Below are 26,960 nucleotides of genomic sequence, written 5' to 3' on the forward strand. Positions count from 1 at the left end.
TGGATAGGTCTCATGTGAAAATGAGCAAAAGGAATCGCGTCCGATGCTGTAGTCATGAGTCCTAAAACTTCCATGCACATAGCCACTGAATTGAATGACTGAGACTGAAGGTGTCAACAGGCTGCAACCAATTTCAAACGTCTCTTGTCTGTTAGAGACAGAGTAATGGACACTGAATCTATCTGGAAACCTAAAAAGGTAACCCTTGTCTGAGGAATCGAGAAACTTTTTGGTAAATGGATCCTCCAACCATGTTTTTGAATAAACACTAGTTGATTTGTGTGAGATTCTGCAGAACGTAAAGACTGAGCTAGTACCAAGATATCGTCCAAATAAGGAAACACCGCAATACCCTGCTCTCTGATTACAGAGAGTAGAGCACCTAGAACCTTTGAAAAGATTCTTGGAGCTGTTGCTAGGCCAAATGGAAGATTGCAACAAATTGGTAATGCTTGTATAGAAAAGAGAATCTCAGGAACTGATAATGTTCTGGATGAATCAGAATATGAAGGTATGCATCCTGCAAGTCTATTGTAGACATATAATGTCCTTGCTGAACAAAAGGAAGAATAGTCCATATAGTCACCATCTTGAAAGTTGGTACTCTTACATAACTATTCAAAATTTTCAGATCCAGAACTGGTCTGAATAAATTTTCCTTCTTTGGGACAATGAATAGATTTGAATAAAACCCCAGACCTTGTTCCTGAAAAGGAACCGGCATGATTACCCCTGAGGACTCCAGGTCTGAAACATACTTCAGGAAAGCCTGAGCTTTTACTGGATTTGCTGGGATACGTGAGAGAAAAAAAATCTTCTCACAGGAGGTCTTACTCTCAATCCTATTTGATACCATTGAGAGACAATGCTCTGAATCCATTGATTTTGGATAAAATGTATCCAAAAATCCTTGAAAAACCTTAATCTGCCCCCTACCAGCTGAGCTGGAATGAGGGCCACACCTTCATGCGGACTTAGGGGCTGACTTTATTTTTTTAAAAGGCTTGGATTTATTCCAATTGGAAACAAATTCCTTGGGGGAAGGATTAGATTTTTGTTCCTTATTTTGACGAAAGGAACGAAAACGGTTAGAAGCCTTAGATTTACCCTTAGGTTTTTTTTATCCTGAGGCAGAAAAACCCCCTTTCCTCCAGTAACAGTTGAAATAATAGAATCCAACTGAGAACCAAATAAATTACTACCTTGGAAAGAAAGAGAATATAATCTAGACTTAGATGTCATATCAGCATTCCAAGATTTAAGCCATAAAGCTCTTCTAGCTAAAATAGCTAAAGACATGGATCTAACATCAATTTTGAGAATATCAAAAAGGGCATCACAAATAAAATGATTAGCATGTTGCAGTAAGCGAACAATGCTAGATATGTCAGAATCCAATTCTTGTTGTGCTAAATTCTCCAACCAAAAAGTTGATGCAGCCGCAACATCAGCCAAATAAATTGCAGGCCTGAAAAGATGACCTGAATATAAATAGGCTTTCCTTAGATAGGATTCAAGTTTCCTATCTAAAGGATCTTTAAAAGAAGTACTATCTTCCATAGGAATAGTGGTACGTTTAGCAAGAGCAGAAATAGCCCCATCGACTGTGGGAATCTTTTCCCAAAACGCTATAGAAATTGCTGGTAAAGGATACAATTTTTTAAACCTTGAAGAAGGAAGAAAAGGAATACCTGGCTTATTCCACTCCTTAGAAATCATATCAGAAAACATAATTTATGCTTACCTGATAAATGTATTTCTCTTGTGGTGTATCCAGTCCACGGATCATCCATTACTTGTGGGATATTCTCCTTCCCAACAGGAAGTTGCAAGAGGATCACCCACAGCAGAGCTGCTATATAGCTCCTCCCCTAACTGCCATATCCAGTCATTCGACCGAAACAAGCCGAGAAAGGAGAAACCATAGGGTGCAGTGGTGACTGTAGTTTAATTAAAATTTAGACCTGCCTTAAAAGGACAGGGCGGGCCGTGGACTGGATACACCACAAGAGAAATACATTTATCAGGTAAGCATAAATTATGTTTTCTCCTGTAAGGTGTATCCAGTCCACGGATCATCCATTACTTGTGGGATACCAATACCAAAGCTAAAGTACACGGATGAAGGGAGGGACAAGGCAGGCTTAAATGGAAGGAACCACTGCCTGTAGAACCTTTCTCCCAAAAATAGCCTCCGAAGAAGCAAAAGTATCAAATTTGTAAAATTTTGAAAAGGTATGAAGCGAAGACCAAGTCGCCGCCTTGCAAATCTGTTCAACAGAAGCCTCATTTTTAAAGGCCCAGGTGGAAGCCACAGCTCTAGTAGAATGAGCTGTAATCCTTTCGGGGGCTGCTGTCCAGCAGTCTCATAGGCTAAGCGTATTGCGCTCCGAAGCCAAAAAGAAAGAGAGGTTGCCGAAGCTTTTTGACCTCTCCTCTGTCCAGAGTAAACAACAAACAGTGTAGATGTTTGTCGAAAATCTTTAGTAGCTTGTAAGTAAAACTTCAAAGCACGGACCACGTCCAGATTATGTAAAAGACGTTCCTTCTTTGAAGAAGGATTAGGACACAATGATGGAACAACAATCTCTTGATTGATATTCTTGTTAGAAACTACCTTAGGTAAAAACCCAGGTTTTGTACGCAGAACTACTTTATCTGAATGGAAAATCAGATAAGGAGAATCACATTGTAAAACAGATAACTCAGAGACTCTCCGCGCCGAGGAAATAGCCATCAAAAACAGAACTTTCCAAGACAAAAGTTTAATATCAATGGAATGAAGGGGTTCAAACGGAACCCCTTGAAGAACTTTAAGAACCAAGTTTAAGCTCCATGGGGGAGCAACAGGTTTAAACACAGGCTTGATTCTAACCAAAGCCTGACAAAAAGCTGGAACGTCTGGAACTTCAGCCAGACGCTTGTGCAAAAGAATAGACAGAGCAGAAATCTGTCCTTTTAAAGAACTAGCTGATAATCCTTTTTCTAAACCCTCTTGGAGAAAGGACAATATCCTAGGAATCATAACCTTACTCCATGAGTAATTCTTGGATTCACACCAATAAAAGGTATTTACGCCATATCTTATGGTAGATTTTCCTGGTGACAGGCTTTCGTGCCTGTATTAGGGTATCAATGACTGACTCGGAGAAGCCACGCTTTGATAAAATCAAGCGTTCAATCTCCATGCAGTCAGTCTCAGAGAAATTAGATTCGGATGATTGAAAGGACCTTGTAGTAGAAGGTCCTGTCTCAGAGGCAGGGTCCATGGTGGAAAGGATGACATGTCCACTAGGTCTGCATACCAGGTCCTGCGTGGCCACGCAGGCGCTATCAAGATCACCAATGCTCTCTCCTGTGTGATTTTGGCAATCAGTCGAGGGAGCAGAGGAAACGGTGGAAACACATAAGCCAGGTTGAAGAACAGAGGCGCTGCTAGAGCATCTATCAGTGCCGCTTCAGGGTCCCTGGACCTGGATCCGTAACAAGGAAGCTTGGCGTTCTGGCAAGACGCCATGAGATCCAGTTCTGGTTTGCCCCAACGATGAACCAATTGAGCAAACACCTCCGGATGGAGTTCCCACTCCCCCGGATGAAAAGACTGACGACTTAGAAAATCCGCCTCCCAGTTCTCTACACCTGGGATATGGATTGCTGATAGGTGGCAAGAGTGAGTCTCTGCCCAGCGAATTATCTTGGAGACGTCCAGCATCGCTAGGGAACTCCTGGTTCCCCCTTGATGGTTGATGTAAGCCACAGTCGTGATGTTGTCCGACTGAAATCTGATGAACCTCAGGGTTGCTAACTGAGGCCAAGCTAGAAGAGCATTGAATATTGCTCTTAACTCCAGAATATTTATTGGGAGGAGTTTCTCCTCCTGAGTCCACGATCCCTGAGTCTTCAGGGAATTCCAGACTGCACCCCAACCTAGAAGGCTGGCATCTGTTGTTACAATTGTCCAATCTGGCCTGCGAAAGGTCATACCTTTGGACAGATGGACCCGAGATAGCCACCAGAGAAGAGAATCTCTGGTCTCTTGATCCAGATTTAGCAGAGGGGACAAATCTGTGTAATCCCCATTCCACTGACTGAGCATGCATAGTTGCAGCGGTCTGAGATGTAGGCGTGCAAATGGCACTATGTCCATCGCCGCTACCATTAAGCCGATTACTTCCATACACTGAGCCACCGAAGGGCGCGGAATAGAATGAAGAACACGGCAAGATTTTAGAAGCTTTGATAACCTGGATTCTGTCAGGTAAATCTTCATTTCTACAGAATCTATCAGAGTCCCTAGGAAGGAGACTCTTGTAAGTGGGGATAGAGAACTCTTTTCCTCGTTCACCTTCCACCCATGTGACCTGAGAAATGCCAGAACTATGGCCGTATGTGACTTGGCAATCTGAAAGCTTGACACCTGTATCAGGATGTCGTCCAGATAAGGGGCCACTGATATACCTCGCGGTCTTAGAACCGCCAGAAGCAATCCCAGAACCTTTGTAAAGATTCTTGGAGCTGTAGCTAACCCGAAGGGAAGAGCCACAAATTGGTAATGCCTGTCCAGAAAGGCAAACCTTAGGAACCGATGATGATCTTTGTGAATCGGTATGTGAAGGTAAGCATCCTTCAAATCCACTGTTGTCATGTACTGACCCTCCTGGATCATAGGTAGGATGGTCCGAATAGTTTCCATTTTGAACGATGGAACTCTGAGGAATTTGTTTAAGATCTTTAGATCCAAAATGGGTCTGAAGGTTCCCTCTTTTTTGGGAACCACAAACAGATTTGAATAAAAACCCTGTCCCTGTTCCGTCTGTGGAACTGGACAGATCACTACCATAATTAGGAGGCCTTGCACACAGCGTAAGAATGCCTCTTTCTTTATCTGGTTTACAGATAATCTCGAAAGGTGAAATCTCCCTTGAGGAGGGGAAGCTTTGAAGTCCAGAAGATATCCCTGAGATATGATCTCCAACGCCCAGGGATCCTGAACATTGCCCACGCCTGGGCGAGGAGAGAAAGTCTGCCCCCTACTAGATCCGTTGTCGGATAGGGGGCCGTTCCTTCATGCTGTCTTAGAGGCAGCAGCAGGCTTTCTGGCCTGCTTGCCCTTGTTCCAGGACTGGTTAGGTTTCCAGCCCGGCTTGGATTGAGCAAAAGTTCCCTCTTGTTTTGTAGCAGAGGAAGTTGATGCTGCACCTGCCTTGAAGTTTCGAAAGGCACGAAAATTAGACTGTTTGGCCTTTGATTTGGCCCTGTCCTGAGGAAGGGCATAACCCTTACCTCCAGTAATGTCAGCAATAATTTCCTTCAAACCAGGCCCGAATAGGGTCTGCCCCTTGAAGGGAATGTTAAGTAATTTAGACTTTGAAGTCACGTCAACTTACCAAGATTTAAGCCATAGCGCCCTACGCGCCTGGATGGCGAATCCAGAATTCTTAGTCGTTAGTTTAATCAAATGAACAATGGCATCAGAAACAAAAGAATTAGCTAGCTTAAGTGTTCTAAGCTTGTCAAGTATCTCAGTCAATGGAGTAGCTGTCTGAAAGGCCTCTTCCAGAGACTCAAACCAGAACGCCGCAGCAGCAGTGACAGGCGCAATGCATGCAAGGGGCTGCAGGATAAAACCTTGTTGAATAAACATTTTCTTAAGGTAACCTAATTTTTTATCCATTGGATCTGAAAAAGCACAACTGTCCTCGACAGGGATAGTGGAACGCTTTGCTAAAGTAGAAACGGCTCCCTCCACCTTAGGGACCATCTGCCATAAGTCCTGTGTGGTGGCGTCTATTGGAAACATTTTTCTAAAAATAGGAGGGGGGGGGGGGGGGAAACGGCACACCGGGTCTATCCCACTCCTTATTAATAATTTCTGTAAACCTTTTAGGTATTGGAAAAACTTCAGTACACACCGGCACTGCACAGTATTTATCCAGTCTACTCAATTTCTCTGGCACTGCAATTGTGTCACAGTCATTCAGAGCAGCTAACACCTCCCCAAGCAATACACGGAGGTTCTCAAGCTTAAATTTAAAAGTAGAAATATCTGAATCAGGTTTCCCCGAATCAGAAATGTCACCCACAGACTGAAGCTCTCCTTCCTCAGCTTCTGCATATTGTGACGCAGTATCAGACATGGGCCTTAAAGCATCTGGGCGCTCTGTACTACGTCTAACCCCAGAGCTATTGCGCTTTCCTCTGAATTCAGGCAGTCTGGCTAATACCGCTGACAGGGTATTATCCATGATTGCCGCCATGTCCTGCAAAGTAATCGCTATGGGCGTCTTTGATGTACTTGGCGCCATTTTAGCGTGAGTCCCTTGAGTGGGAGTCAAAGGGTCCGACACGTGGGGAGAGTTAGTCGGCATAACTTCCCCCTCGTCAGAATCCTCTGGTGATAATTCTTTTAAAGACAACAGCTGATCTTTATTGTTTAAAGTGAAATCAATACATTTAGTACACATTCTTCTATGGGGTTCCACCATGGCTTTTAAACATAATGAACAAGGAGTTTCCTCTATGTCAGACATGTTTACACAGACTAGCAAGCTTGGAAAACACTTTAAATCAAGTTAAACAAGCAATATAAAAAACGTTACTGTGCCTTTAAGAGAAACAAATTTTGCCAAAATTTGAAATAACAGTGAAAAAAGGCAGTTAGACTAACAAAATTTTTACAGTGTATGTAACAAGTTAGCAGAGCATTGCACCCACTTGCAAATGGATGATTAACCCCTTAATACAAAAAACGGATTAACAAAAGGAAAAAAAACGTTTTTAAACAGTCACAACAACTGCCACAGCTCCACTGTGGCTTTACCTTCCTCAAAACATGACTTTTGAAGCCTTTTGAGCCCTTCAGAGATGTCCTATAGCATGCAGGGGACTGCTGAGGGAAGCTGAATGTGTCTGTCTGTAATTTTAACTGAGCAAAAAAGCGCTAAAATAGGCCCCTCCCACTCATATTACAACAGTGGAAAGCCTCAGGAAACTGTTTCTAGGCAAAAATCAAGCCAGCCATGTGGAAAAAACTAGGCCCCAATAAGTTTTATCACCAAAGCATATATAAAAACGATTAAACATGCCAGCAAACGTTTTATATTGCACATTAATCAGAGTATATACCTCTGATAGCAAGCCTGATACTAGTCGCTATTAAATCACTGTATTTAGGCTTAACTTACATTAATCCGGTATCAGCAGCATTTTCTAGCAATTCCATCCCTAGAAAAACTTAATCTGCACATACCTTATTGCAGGATACCCTGCACGCCATTCTCCCTCTGAAGTTACCTCACTCCTCAGACATATGTGAGAACAGCAGTGGATCTTAGTTACTTCTGCTAAGATCATAGAAAAACGCAGGCAGATTCTTCTTCTAAATGCTGCCTGAGATAAAATAGTACAACTCTGGTACCATTTAAAAACAATAAACTTTTGATTGAAGAAAAAACTAACTATATTACACCACTTTCCTCTTACTACCTCCAGCTATGTTGAGAGTTGCAAGAGAATGACTTGATATGGCAGTTAGGGGAGGAGCTATATAGCAGCTCTGCTGTGGGTGATCCTCTTGCAACTTCCTGTTGGGAAGGAGAATATCCCAAAAGTAATGGATGATCCGTGGACTGGATACACCTTACAAGAGAAATAGCATCAGGAATAGGAAAAACCTCTGGAGTAACCACAGGAGGTTTAAAAACAGCATTTAAAACGTTTACTAGTCTTAATGTCAAGAGGATTAGCTTCCTCAATATCCAAAGTAATTAACACTTCTTTTAACAAACGAATATACTCTATTTTAAACAAATAAGTAGATTTGTCAGTGTCAATATATGAGGAGGGATCTTTTGAATCAGATAGATCCTCATCAGAGGAGGATAAATCATTATGTTGTCAGTCATTTGAAATTTCATCAACTTTATGAGAAGTTTTAAAAGACCTTTAACGTTTATTAGAAGGCGGAAATGCAGACAAAGCCTTATGAATAGAATCGGTAACAAATTCTTTAAAATTCATAGGTATATCATGTACATTAGAAGTTGAAGGAACTGCAACTGGCAATGTACTATTACTGATGGATACATTCTCTGCATGTAAAAGTTTATCATGACAACTATTACAAATGATCAGAAACAAAAGTCTGGACTCAGTCTAACCCTCTATGCCTCTCTAAATAAGACTGATATCTCCCTACTCAGTCCAATGGAAGAAACAAAAAACTAGGGTGTAAAGAGAGGCGCTGTGAAACAGCTGAGGGAAAAAAAGGCTCAAATTTATGAATAAGAGTACATCAATATGTATAATAAATTCCAATTAGCAAGGGCTTGTTAAAACAAGTATTTAATAGATTACAATGGATAAATGACAATAGTAAATGATTTTAAAATTTAACTTTAAAAGACAAGTTGTGGCCACAACTGATTAAAATAAAGGAAATCGTACAATCAACAGTTAAACGCTATATAATAACTTAGACGGTTCAACGTTATATAATCACTTTGATAAGGTGCAATATGTTAAGCCTCCGATAAACATGAAACTACTTTAGCCATAGACAATAAATATTGGCTAATAGTTACTCCAACAATGTTCGTAGGTGAATAAAAACTTGTGAATAGGGATATCCTTTGTTAGTGAAAAGAGTCCTGTTGTAAGTGTGTAGAGTAGTACCTAATTGGGTGTGCTGAGTTGAACTCCGTGAATTAAGGTGAATTAAGGTGAATGAGAAACAGGACAATTTACTGTTCTGCCGTTCTGAGTTAACCACAGGTGTTAGATAATTCTTAGTTGTGTGCACTGGGATGTGAGTAAATTTCGTTGAATTTTCTTGTTTGAGAACGTGACCAGTTTACTTAGTCAAGGACAGTTTATCGATGTAACTGTAATAAAAAGTTCAGTGTAAATCTTCAGCTGTATGACAGGCTTACCTAGCTGTGCTCCCCGGCCAGCGTGTGTGTTGATGCGTGGCGGAAGTACTCACAGCTGCTTCACTGTCTGCAACAGCACTCAATCCTTGCAAGTTGCTGTTAGGCTATTCCGTTGAGAAAAAAGGGACAGCGGTCTCCTTAGTCTTCCTGGATCCTCCTGGATCTCCCTGGGATCTATCGATAGATGACGGGTGACAAGTGGAAAATATGAACAGACTCCACAGCTTCCTTTCTACGCGTTTCAGCACTGTGAGTGCCTTTATCAAGAATGTTTTCGTGGAGTCAGAATGTTCCTTTTAAATGGTTCTCATAACCCGTATGTAAGACCCGTATGTTTGTAGTGGGTCCTAGAGGTTCTCGGCTTAGACATATTGACACGCTGGCCGGGGAGCACAGCTAGGTAAGCCTGTCATACAGCTGAAGATTTACACTGAACTTTTTATTATAGTTACATCGATAAACTGTCCTTGACTAAGTAAACTGGTCACGTTCTCAAACAAGAAAATTCAACGAAATTTACTCACATCCCAGTGCACACAACTAAGAATTATCTAACACCTGTGGTTAACTCAGAACGGCAGAACAGTAAATTGTCCTGTTTCTCATTCACCTTAATTCACGGAGTTCAACTCAGCACACCCAATTAGGTACTACTCTACACACTTACAACAGGACTCTTTTCACTAACAAAGGATATCCCTATTCACAAGTTTTTATTCACCTACGGACATTGTTGGAGTAACTATTAGTCAATATTTATTGTCTATGGCTAAAGTAGTTTCATGTTTATCGGAGGCTTAACATATTGCACCTTATCAAAGTGATTATATAACGTTGAACCGTCTAAGTTATTATATAGCGTTTAACTGTTGATTGTACGATTTCCTTTATTTTAATCAGTTGTGGCCACAACTTGTCTTTTAAAGTTAAATTTTAAAATCATTTACTATTGTCATTTATCCATTGTAATCTATTAAATACTTGTTTTAACAAGCCCTTGCTAATTGGAATTTATTATACATATTGATGTACTCTTATTCATAAATTTGAGCCTTTTTTTCCCTCAGCTGTTTCACAGCGCCTCTCTTTACACCCTAACTATTACAAATGACATTCGGAGATATAATTTTCGCAATCTTACAACAAATGCACTTAGCTTTGGTAGAACCGATGTCAGGCAGCAAAGTTCCAACAGATACTTCTGAGGCAGGATCAGATTGAGACATCTTGCAAAATGTAAAAGAAAAAACAACATATAAAGCAAAATTATCAATTTCCTTATATGAAAGTTTCAGGAAAGGGAAAAAAATGCAAACAGCATAGCCCTCTGACATAGAAAAAGGCAAGAGGCAAACAGCAATGGTGTATAAAACTAATGAAAAATTTGGTGGCAAGTATCTATCTATCTATTGGGTACTTGTAAAGTGCAAACTAATCACCCGTGAGGGTCTCAAGGCGCTGTGGGAGGGGCGGAGAGGGGGGCTAAGGGAAGACGATTCAGTCGAAGAGCCAGGTCTTGAGGTCCTTGCTGAAGTTTGTAAGGGAGGTGGATTGTCTGAGGTGCAGCGGGAGGGAGTTCCATGACCTTGCTGCCATATAGGAGAAGGATTTTCCTACAGTTGTTTTTTTCTTGATGTGGGGGATGACTGCGAGTGCTTGGTCGGCAGAGCGGAGTTGTCTGGAGGGGGTGTAGAAATTGACACGGTGGTTGATGTATTCAGGACCGATGTTGTGGAGGGCCTTGAATGCATGGGTTAGGAGCTTGAAGGTGATTCTCTTGTTGACGGGGAGCCAGTGTAGGTTCCTTAGGTGATGTGGTTTTTGCGAGGGATGTCGAGGATGAGTCTGGCCGAGGTGTTCTGGATGCGTTGGAGTCGTTTCTAGAGCTTGATGGGGGACCCGGCATAGAGTGCATTTCCGTAGTCCAGTCGACTACTGACGAGGGCGTGGGTGACAGATGTTCTAGTTTCGGTGGGAATCCACTTGAAGATTTTTCGCAGTAGGTGGAGTATGTGAAAACAAGTCGAAGAGACGGCATTGACGCACAACGTAAGTAAAAAAAATTTTGGCGCCAACAATATCCGGAAATGAAACACTTGAGTCACTAACGAGGCAACCGTTTGTAAGGCTTCGGCATCAACTATGACGGCAGAAATTATGAACTTGCGTCAACGGACGTACTCTTCGCGCCAAAAATGACGCAATAAAGTATAGCATTTAACGCACCCGCGGGCCACCGCAATTTGTAAGAAAAAAAGTAGTCAATTTGAAAAAAAGACTAAAGCCCCGGTAAGAAAAAAATATTTCTTAATATGTTTATTTCCCAAATATGAAACTGACAGACAGTCTGCACAAGGAAATACATGAACCTGACTCATGGCAAATATAAGTACAATACATATATTTAGAACTTTATATAAATGCATAAAGTGCCAGACCATAGCTGTGGTGTCTTAAGTAATAAAAAACAAACTTACCAAAAAAGACACCCATCCACATATAGCAGATAGCTAAACCAGTACTGAATCAGTTATCAGTAGAGGTAATGGTATATGAGAGTATATCGTCGATCTGAAAAGGGAGGTAGGAGATGAATCTCTACGACCGATAACTGAGAACCTATGAAATAGACCCCCGTTAGGAAAATCATTGCATTCAATAGGTGATACTCTCTCACGTCCCTCTGACATTCGCTGTACTCTGAGAGGAATCCGGCTTCAAAAAAGCTGAGAAGCGCATGTCATTGTAGAATCTTAGCACAAACTTACTTCACCAACTCCATAGGAGGCAAAGTTTGTAAAACTGAACTGTGGGTGTGGTGAGAGGTGTATTTATAGGTATTTTGAGGCTTGGGAAACGTTGCCCCTCCTGGTAGGATTGTATATCCCATACGTCACTAGCTCATGGACTCTTGCCAATTACATGAAAGAAAGGTAAGTATTTAAAAAAAAAAATTATGCCTACCTGATAAATTTCTTTCTCTTGTGGTGTATCCAGTCCACGGGTTCATCCATTACTTGTGGGATATTCTCCTTCCCAACAGGAAGTTGCAAGAGGGCACCCACAGCAGAGCTGTCTATATAGCTCCTCCACCAACCCCTACCTCCAGTCATTCGACCGAAGACAAGTAAGAAAAAGGAGAAACTATAGGGTGCAGTGGTGACTGTAGTTTTAAAAATAAAAACACCTGCCCTAAAGTGACAGGGCGGGCCGTGGACTGGATACACCACAAGAGAAAGACATTTATCAGGTAAGCATAAATTTTGTTTTCTCTTATAAGGTGTATCCAGTCCATGGGTTCATCCATTACTTGTGGGATACCAATACCAAAGCTTTAGGACACGGATGAAGGGAGGGACAAGGCAGGAACTTAAACGGAAGGCACCACTGCCTGTAAGACCTTTCTCCCAAAAACAGCCTCCGAGGAAGCAAAAGTATTAAATTTGTAGAATTTAGAAAAAGTATGAAGTGAAGACCAAGTCGCCGCCTTACAAATCTGTTCAACAGAGGCTCCATGTTTATAAGCCCATGTGGAGGCTACCGCTCTAGTAGAATGAGCTGTAATTCTTTCAGGAGGCTGCTGGCCAGCAGTCTCAAAAGCTAAACGGATAATGCTTCTCAGCCAAAAAGAAAGAGAAGTTGCCAAAGCCTTTTGGCCTCTCCTCTTTCCAGAATAGACAACAAACAATGCAGATGTTTGACGAAAATCCTTAGTAGCTTGCAAATAAAACTTTAAAGCACGAACCACGTCATGATTGTGTAACAGACGTTCCTTCTTTGAAGAAGGGTTAGGACACAGAGACAGAACAACAATTTCCTGATTGATATACTTATTAGATACCACTTTAGGAAGAAACCCAGGTTTGGTACCCAAAACTACCTTATCTACATGGAAGATCAGATAACTGGAATCACACTGCAAGGCAGATAACTCTGAAACTCTTCGAGCCGAAGAGATAGCTACTAGGAACAGAACTTTCCAAGATAAAAGCTTGATATCTATGGAATGCAAAGTTTCAAACGGAACCAATTGAAGAACTTTAAGAACTAAATTTAAACTCCATGGCGTAGTAAAAGGTTTAAACACAGGCTTGATTCTAACTAAAGCCTGACAAAACGCCTGAACGTCTGGAACATCAGCCAGACGCTTATGCAAAAGAATAGACAGAGCAGAAATCTGTCCCTTTAAGGAACTAGCCGATAATCCCTTTTCCAATCCTTCTTGGAGAAAGGATATTATATCCTAGGAATCCTGACCTTACTCCACGAGTAACCCTTGGATTCACACCAATGAAGATATTTACACCATATCTTATGATAGAATTTCCTGGTGATTCGAGCCTGAATCAAGGTATCAATGACCGACTCGGAGAAACCACGTTTTGATAAAATCAAGCGTTCAATCTCCAAGCAGTCAGGCACAGAGAAATTAGATTTGGATGTTTGAATGGACCTTGCAGTAGAAGGTCCTGCCTCAGCGGCAGAGTCCATGGTGGAAAGGATGACATGTCCACCAGATCTGCATACCAAATCCTGCGTGGTGCTATCAAAATCACCGAAGCTCTCTCCTGCTTGATCTTGGCAATCAGACGAGGGAGGAGAGGAAATGGTGGAAACACATAAGCCAGGCTGAAGGACCAGGGCACTGCTAGAGCATCTATCAGCGTTGCCTGGGGATCCCTTGACCTGGACCCGTAATGAGGAAGTTTGGCGTTCTGATGAGACGCCATCAGATCCAGTTCTGGTTTGGCCCATAGTTGAATCAGCTGGGCAAATACCTCCGGATGGAGCTCCCACTCCCCCGGATGAAAAGTCTGCCGACTTAGAAAGTCCGCCTCCCAGTTCTCTACTCCTGGGATATGGATAGCTGAGAGATGGCAAGAGTGAACCTCTGCCCAAAGAATTATCTTTGAAACCTCCATCATTGCCAGGGGACTCCTTGTTCCCCCCTGATGGTTTATATAGGCTACAGTCGTGATATTGTCCGACTGAAATCGGATGAATCTGACCGCAGCCAATTGAGGCCAAGCCTGAAGAGCATTGAATATCGCTCTTAGCTCCAGAATGTTTATGGGAAGGAGGGCCTTCTCCTGAGTCCACGAACCCTGAGCCTTCAGGGAATGCCAGACTGCGCCCCAGCCCAGAAGGCTGGCATCTGTTGTCACTATAGTCCACTCTGGCCTGCCGAAACTCATTCCCCTGGACAGATGGACCCGAGATAACCACCAGAGAAGAGAATCCCTGGTCTCTTGATCCAGATTTAACAGAGGAGACAAATCTGTGTAGTCCCCATCCCACTGATTGAGCATGCAAAGTTGCAGTGGTCTGAGATGTAGGCGGGCAAACGGAACTATGTCCATTGCCGCTACCATCAGGCCGATCATTTCCATACACTGAGCCACTGACGGCCGAGAAGTGGAATGAAGAGCACGGCAAGAAGTTAGAAGCTTTGATATCCTGACCTCTGTCAGAAAAAATTTAATTTCTACTGAATCTATCAGAGTTCCTAGGAAAGAAACTCTTGTGAGAGGGGAGAGTGAACTCTTTTCTCTGTTCACCTTCCACCCGTGAGACCTAAGAAAGGCCAGAACAATGTCCATATAGGACTTGGCGATTTGAAAAGTCGACGCCTGGATCAGGATGTCGTCTAAGTAAGGAGCCACCGCTATGCCCCGCGGCCTTAGAACCGCCAGTAGAGACCCTAGAACCTTCGTAAAGATTCTTGGCGCCGTGGCTAACCCGAAGGGAAGAGCCACAAACTGGTAAAGCCTGTCTAGGAAGGCGAACCTGAGGAACTGATGATCTCTGTGAATTGGAATGTGGAGATAAGCATCCTTTAAGTCCACGCTAGTCATATATTGACCCTTCTGGATCATAGGGAGGATGGTTCAGATTGTCTCCATCTTGAAAGATGGGACCCTGAGAAATTTGTTTAGGATCTTGAGATCCAAGATTGGTCTGAACGTTCCCTCTTTTTTGGGAACTATAAACAGGTTGGAATAGAAACCCTGCCCCTGTTCTTCCCTTGGAACTGGGTGGATCAGTTCCATAACCAGAAGGTCTTGAATACAACGTTAGAATGCCTCTCTCTTTATCTGGTTTGCAGATAGTTGTGAGAGGTGAAATCTCCCCTTTGGAGATGAACCCTTGAATTCCAGAAGATATCCCTGGGAAACAATCTCTAGTGCCCAGGGATCCTGGACGTCTCTTGCCCAAGCCTGAGCGAAGAGAGAAAGTCTGCCCCCTACTAGATCCGGTCCCGGATCAAGGGCTACTCCTTCATGCTGTCTTAGAGGCAGCAGCAGGTTTTTTGGCCCGCTTCCCCTTGTTCCAAGCCTGATTAGGTCTCCAGACTGGTTTGGACTGGGCGAAATTTCCCTCTTGTTTTGCATTAGAGGAACCTGAAGCTGCGCCACTATTGAAGTTTCGAAAGGAATGAAAATTATTCTGTTTGGTCCTTAACTTATTGGACCTATCCTGAGGAAGGGCGTGACCTTTTCCTCCGGTAATATCAGAAATTATCTCCTTCAGACCAGGCCCGAAAAGGGTCTGTCCCTTGAAGAAGCTTACCAGGACTTAAGCCATAGCGCCCTACGCGCCAGAATGGCAAAACCTGAATTCTTAGTCGTTAGCTTGGCTAAATGAAAAACAGCGTCGGAGATAAAGGAATTAGCTAATTTAAGAGCTTTAATCCTGTCTAAAATATCATCTAACGGGGTCTCCACCTGTAGAGCCTACTCAAGAGACTCGAACCAGAAAGCCGCTGCAGCAGTAACTGGGGCAATGCAAGCAATAGGCTGGAGAATAAAACCTTGATGTATAAAAATTTTCTTAAGGAGACCCTCCAATTTTTTTATCCATAGGATGTAGGAAAGCACAACTGTCCTCGACAGGGATAGTTGTATGCTTAGCTAGGGTAGAGACTGCTCCCTCCACCTTAGGGATCGTCTGCCACGAGTCCCGTATGGCGGCATCTATGGGAAACATCTTTTTAAAAGCAGGAGGGGGAGAGATCGGCACACCTGGTCTATCCCATTCCTTAGTAATAATTTCCGAAAATCTCTTAGGGACTGGAAAAACATCAGTGTAAACAGGCACTGCAAAGTATTTGTCCATCTTACACAATTTCTCTGGAACTGCAATGGGTTCAGTGTCATCCAAAGTCGCTAAAACCTCCCTAAGCAATAAGCGGAGGTGTTCAAGCTTAAATTTAAACGCTGTGATTTCAGAATCAGACTGAAGCAACGCCTTCCCTTAATCTGAAATGTCACCCACAGATAGAAGCTCACCTGCCTCGGCTTCTGACGCAATAAAGTATAGCATTTAACGCACCCGCGGGCCACCGCAATTTGTAAGAAAAAAGTAGTCAATTTGAAAAAAAGACTAAAGCCCCGGTAAGAAAAAAATATTTCTTAATATGTTTATTTCCCAAATATGAAACTGACAGACAGTCTGCACAAGGAAATACATGAACCTGACTCATGGCAAATATAAGTACAATACATATATTTAGAACTTTATATAAATGCATAAAGTGCCAGACCATAGCTGTGGTGTCTTAAGTAATAAAAAACAAACTTACCAAAAAAGACACCCATCCACATATAGCAGATAGCTAAACCAGTACTGAATCAGTTATCAGTAGAGGTAATGGTATATGAGAGTATATCGTCGATCTGAAAAGGGAGGTAGGAGATGAATCTCTACGACCGATAACTGAGAACCTATGAAATAGACCCCCGTTAGGAAAATCATTGCATTCAATAGGTGATACTCTCTCACGTCCCTCTGACATTCGCTGTACTCTGAGAGGAATCCGGCTTCAAAAAAGCTGAGAAGCGCATGTCATTGTAGAATCTTAGCACAAACTTACTTCACCAACTCCATAGGAGGCAAAGTTTGTAAAACTGAACTGTGGGTGTGGTGAGAGGTGTATTTATAGGTATTTTGAGGCTTGGGAAACGTTGCCCCTCCTGGTAGGATTGTATATCCCATACGTCACTAGCTCATGGACTCTTGCCAATTACATGAAAGAAAGGTAAGTATTTAAAAAAAAAAAATTATGCCTACCTGATAAATTTCTTTCTCTTGTGGTGTATCCAGTCCACGGGTTCATCCATTACTTGTGGGATATTCTCCTTCCCAACAGGAAGTTGCAAGAGGGCACCCACAGCAGAGCTGTCTATATAGCTCCTCCACCAACCCCTACCTCCAGTCATTCGACCGAAGACAAGTAAGAAAAAGGAGAAACTATAGGGTGCAGTGGTGACTGTAGTTTTAAAAATAAAAACACCTGCCCTAAAGTGACAGGGCGGGCCGTGGACTGGATACACCACAAGAGAAAGACATTTATCAGGTAAGCATAAATTTTGTTTTCTCTTATAAGGTGTATCCAGTCCATGGGTTCATCCATTACTTGTGGGATACCAATACCAAAGCTTTAGGACACGGATGAAGGGAGGGACAAGGCAGGAACTTAAACGGAAGGCACCACTGCCTGTAAGACCTTTCTCCCAAAAACAGCCTCCGAGGAAGCAAAAGTATTAAATTTGTAGAATTTAGAAAAAGTATGAAGTGAAGACCAAGTCGCCGCCTTACAAATCTGTTCAACAGAGGCTCCATGTTTATAAACCCATGTGGAGGCTACCGCTCTAGTAGAATGAGCTGTAATTCTTTCAGGAGGCTGCTGGCCAGCAGTCTCAAAAGCTAAACGGATAATGCTTCTCAGCCAAAAAGAAAGAGAAGTTGCCAAAGCCTTTTGGCCTCTCCTCTTTCCAGAATAGACAACAAACAATGCAGATGTTTGACGAAAATCCTTAGTAGCTTGCAAATAAAACTTTAAAGCACGAACCACGTCATGATTGTGTAACAGACGTTCCTTCTTTGAAGAAGGGTTAGGACACAGAGACAGAACAACAATTTCCTGATTGATATACTTATTAGATACCACTTTAGGAAGAAACCCAGGTTTGGTACCCAAAACTACCTTATCTACATGGAAGATCAGATAACTGGAATCACACTGCAAGGCAGATAACTCAAACTCTTCGAGCCGAAGAGATAGCTACTAGGAACAGAACTTTCCAAGATAAAAGCTTGATATCTATGGAATGCAAAGTTTCAAACGGAACCAATTGAAGAACTTTAAGAACTAAATTTAAACTCCATGGCGTAGTAAAAGGTTTAAACACAGGCTTGATTCTAACTAAAGCCTGACAAAACGCCTGAACGTCTGGAACATCAGCCAGACGCTTATGCAAAAGAATAGACAGAGCAGAAATCTGTCCCTTTAAGGAACTAGCCGATAATCCCTTTTCCAATCCTTCTTGGAGAAAGGATATTATATCCTAGGAATCCTGACCTTACTCCACGAGTAACCCTTGGATTCACACCAATGAAGATATTTACACCATATCTTATGATAGAATTTCCTGGTGATTCGAGCCTGAATCAAGGTATCAATGACCGACTCGGAGAAACCACGTTTTGATAAAATCAAGCGTTCAATCTCCAAGCAGTCAGGCACAGAGAAATTAGATTTGGATGTTTGAATGGACCTTGCAGTAGAAGGTCCTGCCTCAGCGGCAGAGTCCATGGTGGAAAGGATGACATGTCCACCAGATCTGCATACCAAATCCTGCGTGGTGCTATCAAAATCACCGAAGCTCTCTCCTGCTTGATCTTGGCAATCAGACGAGGGAGGAGAGGAAATGGTGGAAACACATAAGCCAGGCTGAAGGACCAGGGCACTGCTAGAGCATCTATCAGCGTTGCCTGGGGATCCCTTGACCTGGACCCGTAATGAGGAAGTTTGGCGTTCTGATGAGACGCCATCAGATCCAGTTCTGGTTTGGCCCATAGTTGAATCAGCTGGGCAAATACCTCCGGATGGAGCTCCCACTCCCCCGGATGAAAAGTCTGCCAACATAGAAAGTCCGCCTCCCAGTTCTCTACTCCTGGGATATGGATAGCTGAGAGATGGCAAGAGTGAACCTCTGCCCAAAGAATTATCTTTGAAACCTCCATCATTGCCAGGGGACTCCTTGTTCCCCCCTGATGGTTTATATAGGCTACAGTCGTGATATTGTCCGACTGAAATCGGATGAATCTGACCGCAGCCAATTGAGGCCAAGCCTGAAGAGCATTGAATATCGCTCTTAGCTCCAGAATGTTTATGGGAAGGAGGGCCTTCTCCTGAGTCCACGAACCCTGAGCCTTCAGGGAATGCCAGACTGCGCCCCAGCCCAGAAGGCTGGCATCTGTTGTCACTATAGTCCACTCTGGCCTGCCGAAACTCATTCCCCTGGACAGATGGACCCGAGATAACCACCAGAGAAGAGAATCCCTGGTCTCTTGATCCAGATTTAACAGAGGAGACAAATCTGTGTAGTCCCCATCCCACTGATTGAGCATGCAAAGTTGCAGTGGTCTGAGATGTAGGCGGGCAAACGGAACTATGTCCATTGCCGCTACCATCAGGCCGATCATTTCCATACACTGAGCCACTGACGGCCGAGAAGTGGAATGAAGAGCACGGCAAGAAGTTAGAAGCTTTGATATCCTGACCTCTGTCAGAAAAAATTTAATTTCTACTGAATCTATCAGAGTTCCTAGGAAAGAAACTCTTGTGAGAGGGGAGAGTGAACTCTTTTCTCTGTTCACCTTCCACCCGTGAGACCTAAGAAAGGCCAGAACAATGTCCATATAGGACTTGGCGATTTGAAAAGTCGACGCCTGGATCAGGATGTCGTCTAAGTAAGGAGCCACCGCTATGCCCCGCGGCCTTAGAACCGCCAGTAGAGACCCTAGAACCTTCGTAAAGATTCTTGGCGCCGTGGCTAACCCGAAGGGAAGAGCCACAAACTGGTAAAGCCTGTCTAGGAAGGCGAACCTGAGGAACTGATGATCTCTGTGAATTGGAATGTGGAGATAAGCATCCTTTAAGTCCACGCTAGTCATATATTGACCCTTCTGGATCATAGGGAGGATGGTTCAGATTGTCTCCATCTTGAAAGATGGGACCCTGAGAAATTTGTTTAGGATCTTGAGATCCAAGATTGGTCTGAACGTTCCCTCTTTTTTGGGAACTATAAACAGGTTGGAATAGAAACCCTGCCCCTGTTCTTCCCTTGGAACTGGGTGGATCAGTCCCATAACCAGAAGGTCTTGAATACAACGTTAGAATGCCTCTCTCTTTATCTGGTTTGCAGATAGTTGTGAGAGGTGAAATCTCCCCTTTGGAGATGAACCCTTGAATTCCAGAAGATATCCCTGGGAAACAATCTCTAGTGCCCAGGGATCCTGGACGTCTCTTGCCCAAGCCTGAGCGAAGAGAGAAAGTCTGCCCCCTACTAGATCCGGTCCCGGATCAAGGGCTACTCCTTCATGCTGTCTTAGAGGCAGCAGCAGGTTTTTTGGCCCGCTTCCCCTTGTTCCAAGCCTGATTAGGTCTCCAGACTGGTTTGGACTGGGCGAAATTTCCCTCTTGTTTTGCATTAGAGGAACCTGAAGCTGCGCCACTATTGAAGTTTCGAAAGGAATGAAAATTATTCTGTTTGGTCCTTAACTTATTGGACCTATCCTGAGGAAGGGCGTGACCTTTTCCTCCGGTAATATCAGAAATTATCTCCTTCAGACCAGGCCCGAAAAGGGTCTGTCCCTTGAAGAAGCTTACCAGGACTTAAGCCATAGCGCCCTACGCGCCAGAATGGCAAAACCTGAATTCTTAGTCGTTAGCTTGGCTAAATGAAAAACAGCGTCGGAGATAAAGGAATTAGCTAATTTAAGAGCTTTAATCCTGTCTAAAATATCATCTAACGGGGTCTCCACCTGTAGAGCCTACTCAAGAGACTCGAACCAGAAAGCCGCTGCAGCAGTAACTGGGGCAATGCAAGCAATAGGCTGGAGAATAAAACCTTGATGTATAAAAATTTTCTTAAGGAGACCCTCCAATTTTTTTATCCATAGGATGTAGGAAAGCACAACTGTCCTCGACAGGGATAGTTGTATGCTTAGCTAGGGTAGAGACTGCTCCCTCCACCTTAGGGATCGTCTGCCACGAGTCCCGTATGGCGGCATCTATGGGAAACATCTTTTTAAAAGCAGGAGGGGGAGAGATCGGCACACCTGGTCTATCCCATTCCTTAGTAATAATTTCCGAAAATCTCTTAGGGACTGGAAAAACATCAGTGTAAACAGGCACTGCAAAGTATTTGTCCATCTTACACAATTTCTCTGGAACTGCAATGGGTTCAGTGTCATCCAAAGTCGCTAAAACCTCCCTAAGCAATAAGCGGAGGTGTTCAAGCTTAAATTTAAACGCTGTGATTTCAGAATCAGACTGAAGCAACGCCTTCCCTTAATCTGAAATGTCACCCACAGATAGAAGCTCACCTGCCTCGGCTTCTGAGTATTGTGAGGGTATATCGGACACAGGTATTAAAGCGTCAGAAAGCTCTGTATTTGTTCTAGCCCCAGAGCTGTCTCGCTTTCTTTGTAACCCTGGCAGTTTGGACAATACCTCTGAGAGGGTAGCATTCATAACTGCCGCCATGTCCTGTAAGGTAAAAGAATTAGACGCGCTAGATGTACTTGGTGTCACTTGAGCGGGAGTTATAGGTTCTGACACGTGGGGAGAGCTAGATGGCATAATCTCCCTTTTTTCAGTCAGAGAATCCTCTGGAGATAAATCTTTAAGCGACATAATATGGTCTTTATAGTTTATAGAAATTTCAGTACATTTGGTACACATTCTAAGAGGGGGTTCCACAATGGCTTCCAAACATATTGAACAAGGAGTTTCCTCTATGTCAGACATGTTTAACAGACTAGTAATGAGACAAGCAAGCTTGGAAAACACTTTAATAAATGTGAAACGGCAATTTAACAAAAACATTACTGTGCCTTTAAGAGAAAAAAACTAGCACTTAAACTGCAAAACAGTGTAAAAATACAGGAAAGTCTTCAAAATTTTTTACAGTATGTGTAAGGGACTAAAGCAACATTGCACCCACTTGCAAATGGATGATTAACCCCTTAGCCCCCAAACCGGATTTAAAAAACGTCAACCACTGGTAAAAAACAGTTGAGCACATTGAAACAACTCTGCTGAGGCTCCTACCTGCCCTCAAATATGATTTAGTGAAGAAATAAACCCTTTATGATTGTCCTCAGATGCCAGAGGACTCCTCTAAGGAAGCTGGATGTCTCAGTCTGCAGGAAACTGCGCATCTAGAGGGCGAAAATAGGCCCCTCCCACCATGTACTGGATGTCAGAGGGGCCTTAAGAAAGTACTCCTAGGAGTATCTGACTAGCCATGTGGAAACTAGGCCCCAAATAAAGACTTATCTCCCTCAGAGAAAAAACGTTCTATTTATGAAAACATGCAAACGTTTTGTCACTAAGTAATATGAGTATTAACATGAGTATTACCCTGTTTTGTAAGCATGATCCCAGTCGTTGTTAAATCACTGCATCTAGCTTACCTCAAATATACAAGGCTCTGTCAGCATTTTCTTGAACTTATTCATCTCTCTAGAAATAAAAATACTGAACATACCTCAAAGCAGGTAATCTGCAGACAGTTCCCCCAACTGAAGTTTTCCCATACTCTTCAGTTATGTGTGAGAACAGCAATGGACCTTAGTTACAAACCGCTAAGATTATCAACCTCCAGGCGGAATTCTTCTTCTAATTTCTGCCTGAGAGTAAAACAGTACAACGCTGGTACCGTTTAAAAATAACAAACTCTTGATTGAAGGTAAAACTACACTAAGTCACCACATATCTCTTGAGACTTCTTATCTTGTCGAGAGTTGCAAGAGAATGACTGGGGGTGGGGGTTGGGGGAGGAGCTATATAGACAGCTCTGCTGTGGGTGTCCTCTTGCAACTTCCTGTTGGGAAGGAGAATATCCCACAAGTAATGGATGAACCCGTTGACTGGATACACCTTACAAGAGAAAATATACCTATAGGAAACCAATACCCAAGCTGTGAAGTTCGCCAATATTCGGGAGGGAAAAGTAGGGAAGGCAGTCTAATTTACTAGGCACCACCGCTTGTAGAACCCTTCTCCCAAAAGTTGCCTATGCAGAAGCAAAAACATCAAATTTATAGAACCTTGTGAAAATGTGCAGAGACGACCAGGTTGCAGACTTACCGATTAGTTAAACTCAGACCTCATTCTTGAAGGCCCAACTACATGAGTGGAATGAGCTGCAGGGCCGGATTGACCCGCCGGGATACCGGGAAAAATCCCGGTGGGCCACCCTAGCAGAAAGAGCCCTGCACAGTGAGCAGGTGAGGGAGTGGAGTTGCGGCACAGGGAGCAGCTCAACACACACAAGCGGCCCAGCACACAGAGCTCAACTTAACTTCAGCTAAAGTCAGTAGCAGCACCCGTTAGGGGTTGGGTCAGCTGCTGCTGCACTACCTGACCTGCCAAGCCTGTCACTGCAATTGCCTCTCTGGCCTCATTTATGTACTGTAAAACGACCGCACCAGGGGCCAGATTTGCATACAGCTGCTGTGAGACTGGGAATCCTCCACTTCTTCCAAGTGGTTCCCACGGTTGCTGTATGCAGACAGGAGATAGGTGCTGTGCCTGCTATTGATCCTGCTGGGGGTAATTAAAAAAATTAGCATCTTTGTAAACTTTAATGAATTAAAGTGTTCAATCACTTTAAGGGATCTGTAGAAAGTATGGACAGGAAAAAAACAGCTTTTTTTTTTGTTACAAAAAAAATGAATGGCTTAGGTTTATTTCCAACATTATTTTGAAAATAGCAAAATGAATTGGAAATACTTAACAGATAAATTGGAAAGTAAAGACATTTTAACAGGAGAAACCGCTAAATGATTATGGAGGAATGAGTTAAAGAGATTTAAAAGATGCCATATTTTAATAAAGAAAAATTAAGAATGTATCCATGGCTATTCGTTTGAGCATATACAGTACAAGAGTAATACATGAGATTGCACATTTGGTGAGCAATGGAAAGCTCTGTGAGTAGCGGAGTCTTTGACAGTTTCTAAAGAAGCAATAGGCACCTTTTCAGCAATGTAAACTTTAGAGATGTTTTTACTTATTAATCAAACTAACTACTATAGGGACTTATGTCCGTTTAATAGGCTGTGTGTGTTTGATTTTAGAATGTATGTGTCCAGTGAAGGTTTAGAAGTATCAACAAGAACATGAGGAACTGGCTATAATTAGCTACTGAAACATCTGTTAACAAATATAGTTACCATCACGATTAGAGCTTACATATGATACCATTATTTCTTGTCTTGCTCATTTCTTTTTAGCTATATGAGCTTAAGCAGTAAATTGCAAAAGATCTACATACAAATGAACAGTTTTAAAATAATTTAAAACGTGTAAAACTCTACTCAGACAGTGAAACAGCACTTAAAACCCTCTTATGTTAATCTTATCTCCCTTGATTGCTGCCAATTATGGCTAGCTGTAAATGAGTTTGTGTACTGCTTTAAGCAATCACTGTGTTCTATGTAACCAAGTCCGACATTATACATTTTGACTTCCAGCCTCCCCAGGGAGAGTGGGACAAGCACAATATTCAGTGTTCTCTTTAAAGTAAAAGTAGGCAAACTGGCAAAATAAATAATAAGTATATATTAATATTATGAGGAATAACATTTTGACTAATAATCCTTTATTCAAGCCCAGTGATATTTTTTCTGCTCACCATTAGGGGTCACTGTTGCTCTCCAGTATCTAATATTACTTCTCCATTAAAAAAAAAAAACAGCGCCAGAAATGTTTCCTCTTGTCAATCCGCAGCCACTTTGCTTTTGTAATTAATAAGAAATCTTGATGCACTTAACACAGATACAAACAGCAGATTTCTTCCCACATGAAAGTGATTATTGGAAAGTTAAGAGTAAAAGGGTATTTTGGAGGTCACTTACTGAATAACGCTCCTCCGTAAAGTCGTGTGGAAGTCTTCCCACTCCCTGTATCTTCCTCAAACACAATGTTATACAATTTATCCGGGAAAGCGATTGCCTAGAAAGACAGAGAGTAAACAATTATGGACAGTAGCCGAGATGTCCCCTCCCTAAATAATACACAAAGTCCCCTGTAGTATAACAGACTCACTGCCCTTTCATGACTCACAAAGGGCGTACCATTTTATAACATGCACGTGTGTATTGGGCACTATTTGGCAGCAGTATGTGTAGCGAGCTCATACATAAAGCATTGAAGACGAGGCACGCTCCTGAGCCTACCTCAGTATGCCAGTATGGAAAGGATGAAGTTTCAACAACAAACAGAAAAAAAGTAACTTTCAAAATTGTACGTTCTGTCTGAATTAAATTTTTATTTTTATTTCTGTATCCCACCACCAATCACCGGTGTGCACAATAATAATTAAAAACATCACTTGCTAACCTCCTTAATCAACTTGTTCATGTAAACCTGCTATTTCAAATACCTCCTTGTGGCCCTGTGTGCAAACAAGTCTTGCACGTGCATTGTGGCCGCCCCGTTGATATGTAAACAAGTCTCCTAGTGACGCGCGGATATATGAATTGTTAGCCGCTTTACGGAAATATTGAAGATAACTTTAGAAAAAAATCACTGTTCTCATTTCAGAACACTACTACTTCAAAGTTATATTAAAGGGACAGTCTAGGCCAAAATAAACTTTCATGATTCAGATAGGGCATGTAATTTTAAACAATTTTCCAATTTACTTTTATCACCAATTTTGCTTTGTTCTCTTGGTATTCTTAGTTGAAAGCTTAACATAGGAGGTTCATATGCTAATTTCTTAGACCTTGAAGGCCACCTCTTTTCAGAATGCATTTTAACAGTTTTTCACCACTAGAGGGTGTTAGTTCACGCATTTCATATAGATAACACTGTGCTCATGCACGTGAAGTTATCTGGAAGCAGGCACTGATTGGCTAGACTGCAAGTCTGTCAAAAGAACTGAAGTAAAGGGGCAGTTTGCAGAGGCTTAGATACAAGATAATCACAGAGGTTAAAAGTATATTATTATAACTGTGTTGGTTATGCAAAACTGGGGAATGGGTAATAAAGGGATTATCTATCATTTAAAACAATAAACATTCTGGTGTAGACTGTCCCTTTAAAGTCAAACCCCCAATTAAAAAGGTACACTCTAGTCAAAATTAAACTTTCATGATTCAGATTTTTAACAACTTTCCCTATTTACTTTTATCATCAAATTTGTTTTTTGTTTTCTTGGTGTTCTTTGTTGAAAGCTAAACCTAGATAGTCTCATATGCTAAATTTATAAGCCCTTGAAGTCTTCCTCTTATCTCAGTGCATTTTTAATTTTTTTCACAGCTAGATAGCATTAGTTCATGTGTACCATATAGATAAGATTGTGCTCACTCCCGTGGATTGATTGGTTAAAAAGCAAGTCTGTCAAAAGAACTAAAATAAGGGGGCAGTCTGCAGAGGCTTAGATACAAGGTAATCACAGAGGTAAAAAGTGTATTAATATAACAGTGTTGGTTATACAAACCTGGGGAATTGGTAATAAAGGGATTATCTATCTTTTTAAACAATAAACATTCTGCGGTTGACTGTCCCTTTAATCTTTTTTTTTTACAGCAGTAGTAACCAGTTAGTCTATTAAGAGACAAATTTAAAGGGACAGTCTAGTCGAAATTAAACTTTCATTATTCAGATTGGACATGTAATTTTAATCAACTTTCAAATGTACTTTTATCATCAAATTAGCTTTTTTCTCTTGGTATTCCTAGTTTAAACTAAACCTAGGTAGGCTCATATGCTAATTTCTAAGCCTTTGAGGGCTGCCTCTTATCACATGCTTTTTAAATCTCTTTTCAACACAAAGAGACAGAAAGTACACATGGACCATATAGATAACACTGTGTTCAGGCACAGGGGGTTATTTAAGATCTAGCACAAAACAATGCTAAATTTAAGACAATAGATAATAAACAGTCACAGTCATGTGATCAGGGGGCTGGAAGAAGGTTTCTAGATACAAGGTAATCACAGAGGTA

At 42.2% G+C, this 26,960-nt stretch overlaps 1 protein-coding gene across 2 annotated transcripts in view; it reads right to left on the bottom strand.

The window, feature by feature from the left end:
* The window catches only part of TP53I11 (tumor protein p53 inducible protein 11), a 421,602-nt gene that overhangs the window by 35,411 nt on the left and 359,231 nt on the right, over positions 1 to 26,960 (bottom strand). For both annotated transcript variants that reach the window (XM_053720240.1, XM_053720239.1), the window contains exon 5: positions 24,864 to 24,960. In XM_053720240.1, the coding sequence (XP_053576215.1) occupies positions 24,864 to 24,960 (97 nt within the window). The remainder of the gene's footprint in view (positions 1 to 24,863; positions 24,961 to 26,960) is intronic.

Source organism: Bombina bombina, chromosome 7, assembly GCF_027579735.1.
Source record: "Bombina bombina isolate aBomBom1 chromosome 7, aBomBom1.pri, whole genome shotgun sequence".
NCBI lineage: Eukaryota > Metazoa > Chordata > Amphibia > Anura > Bombinatoridae > Bombina > Bombina bombina.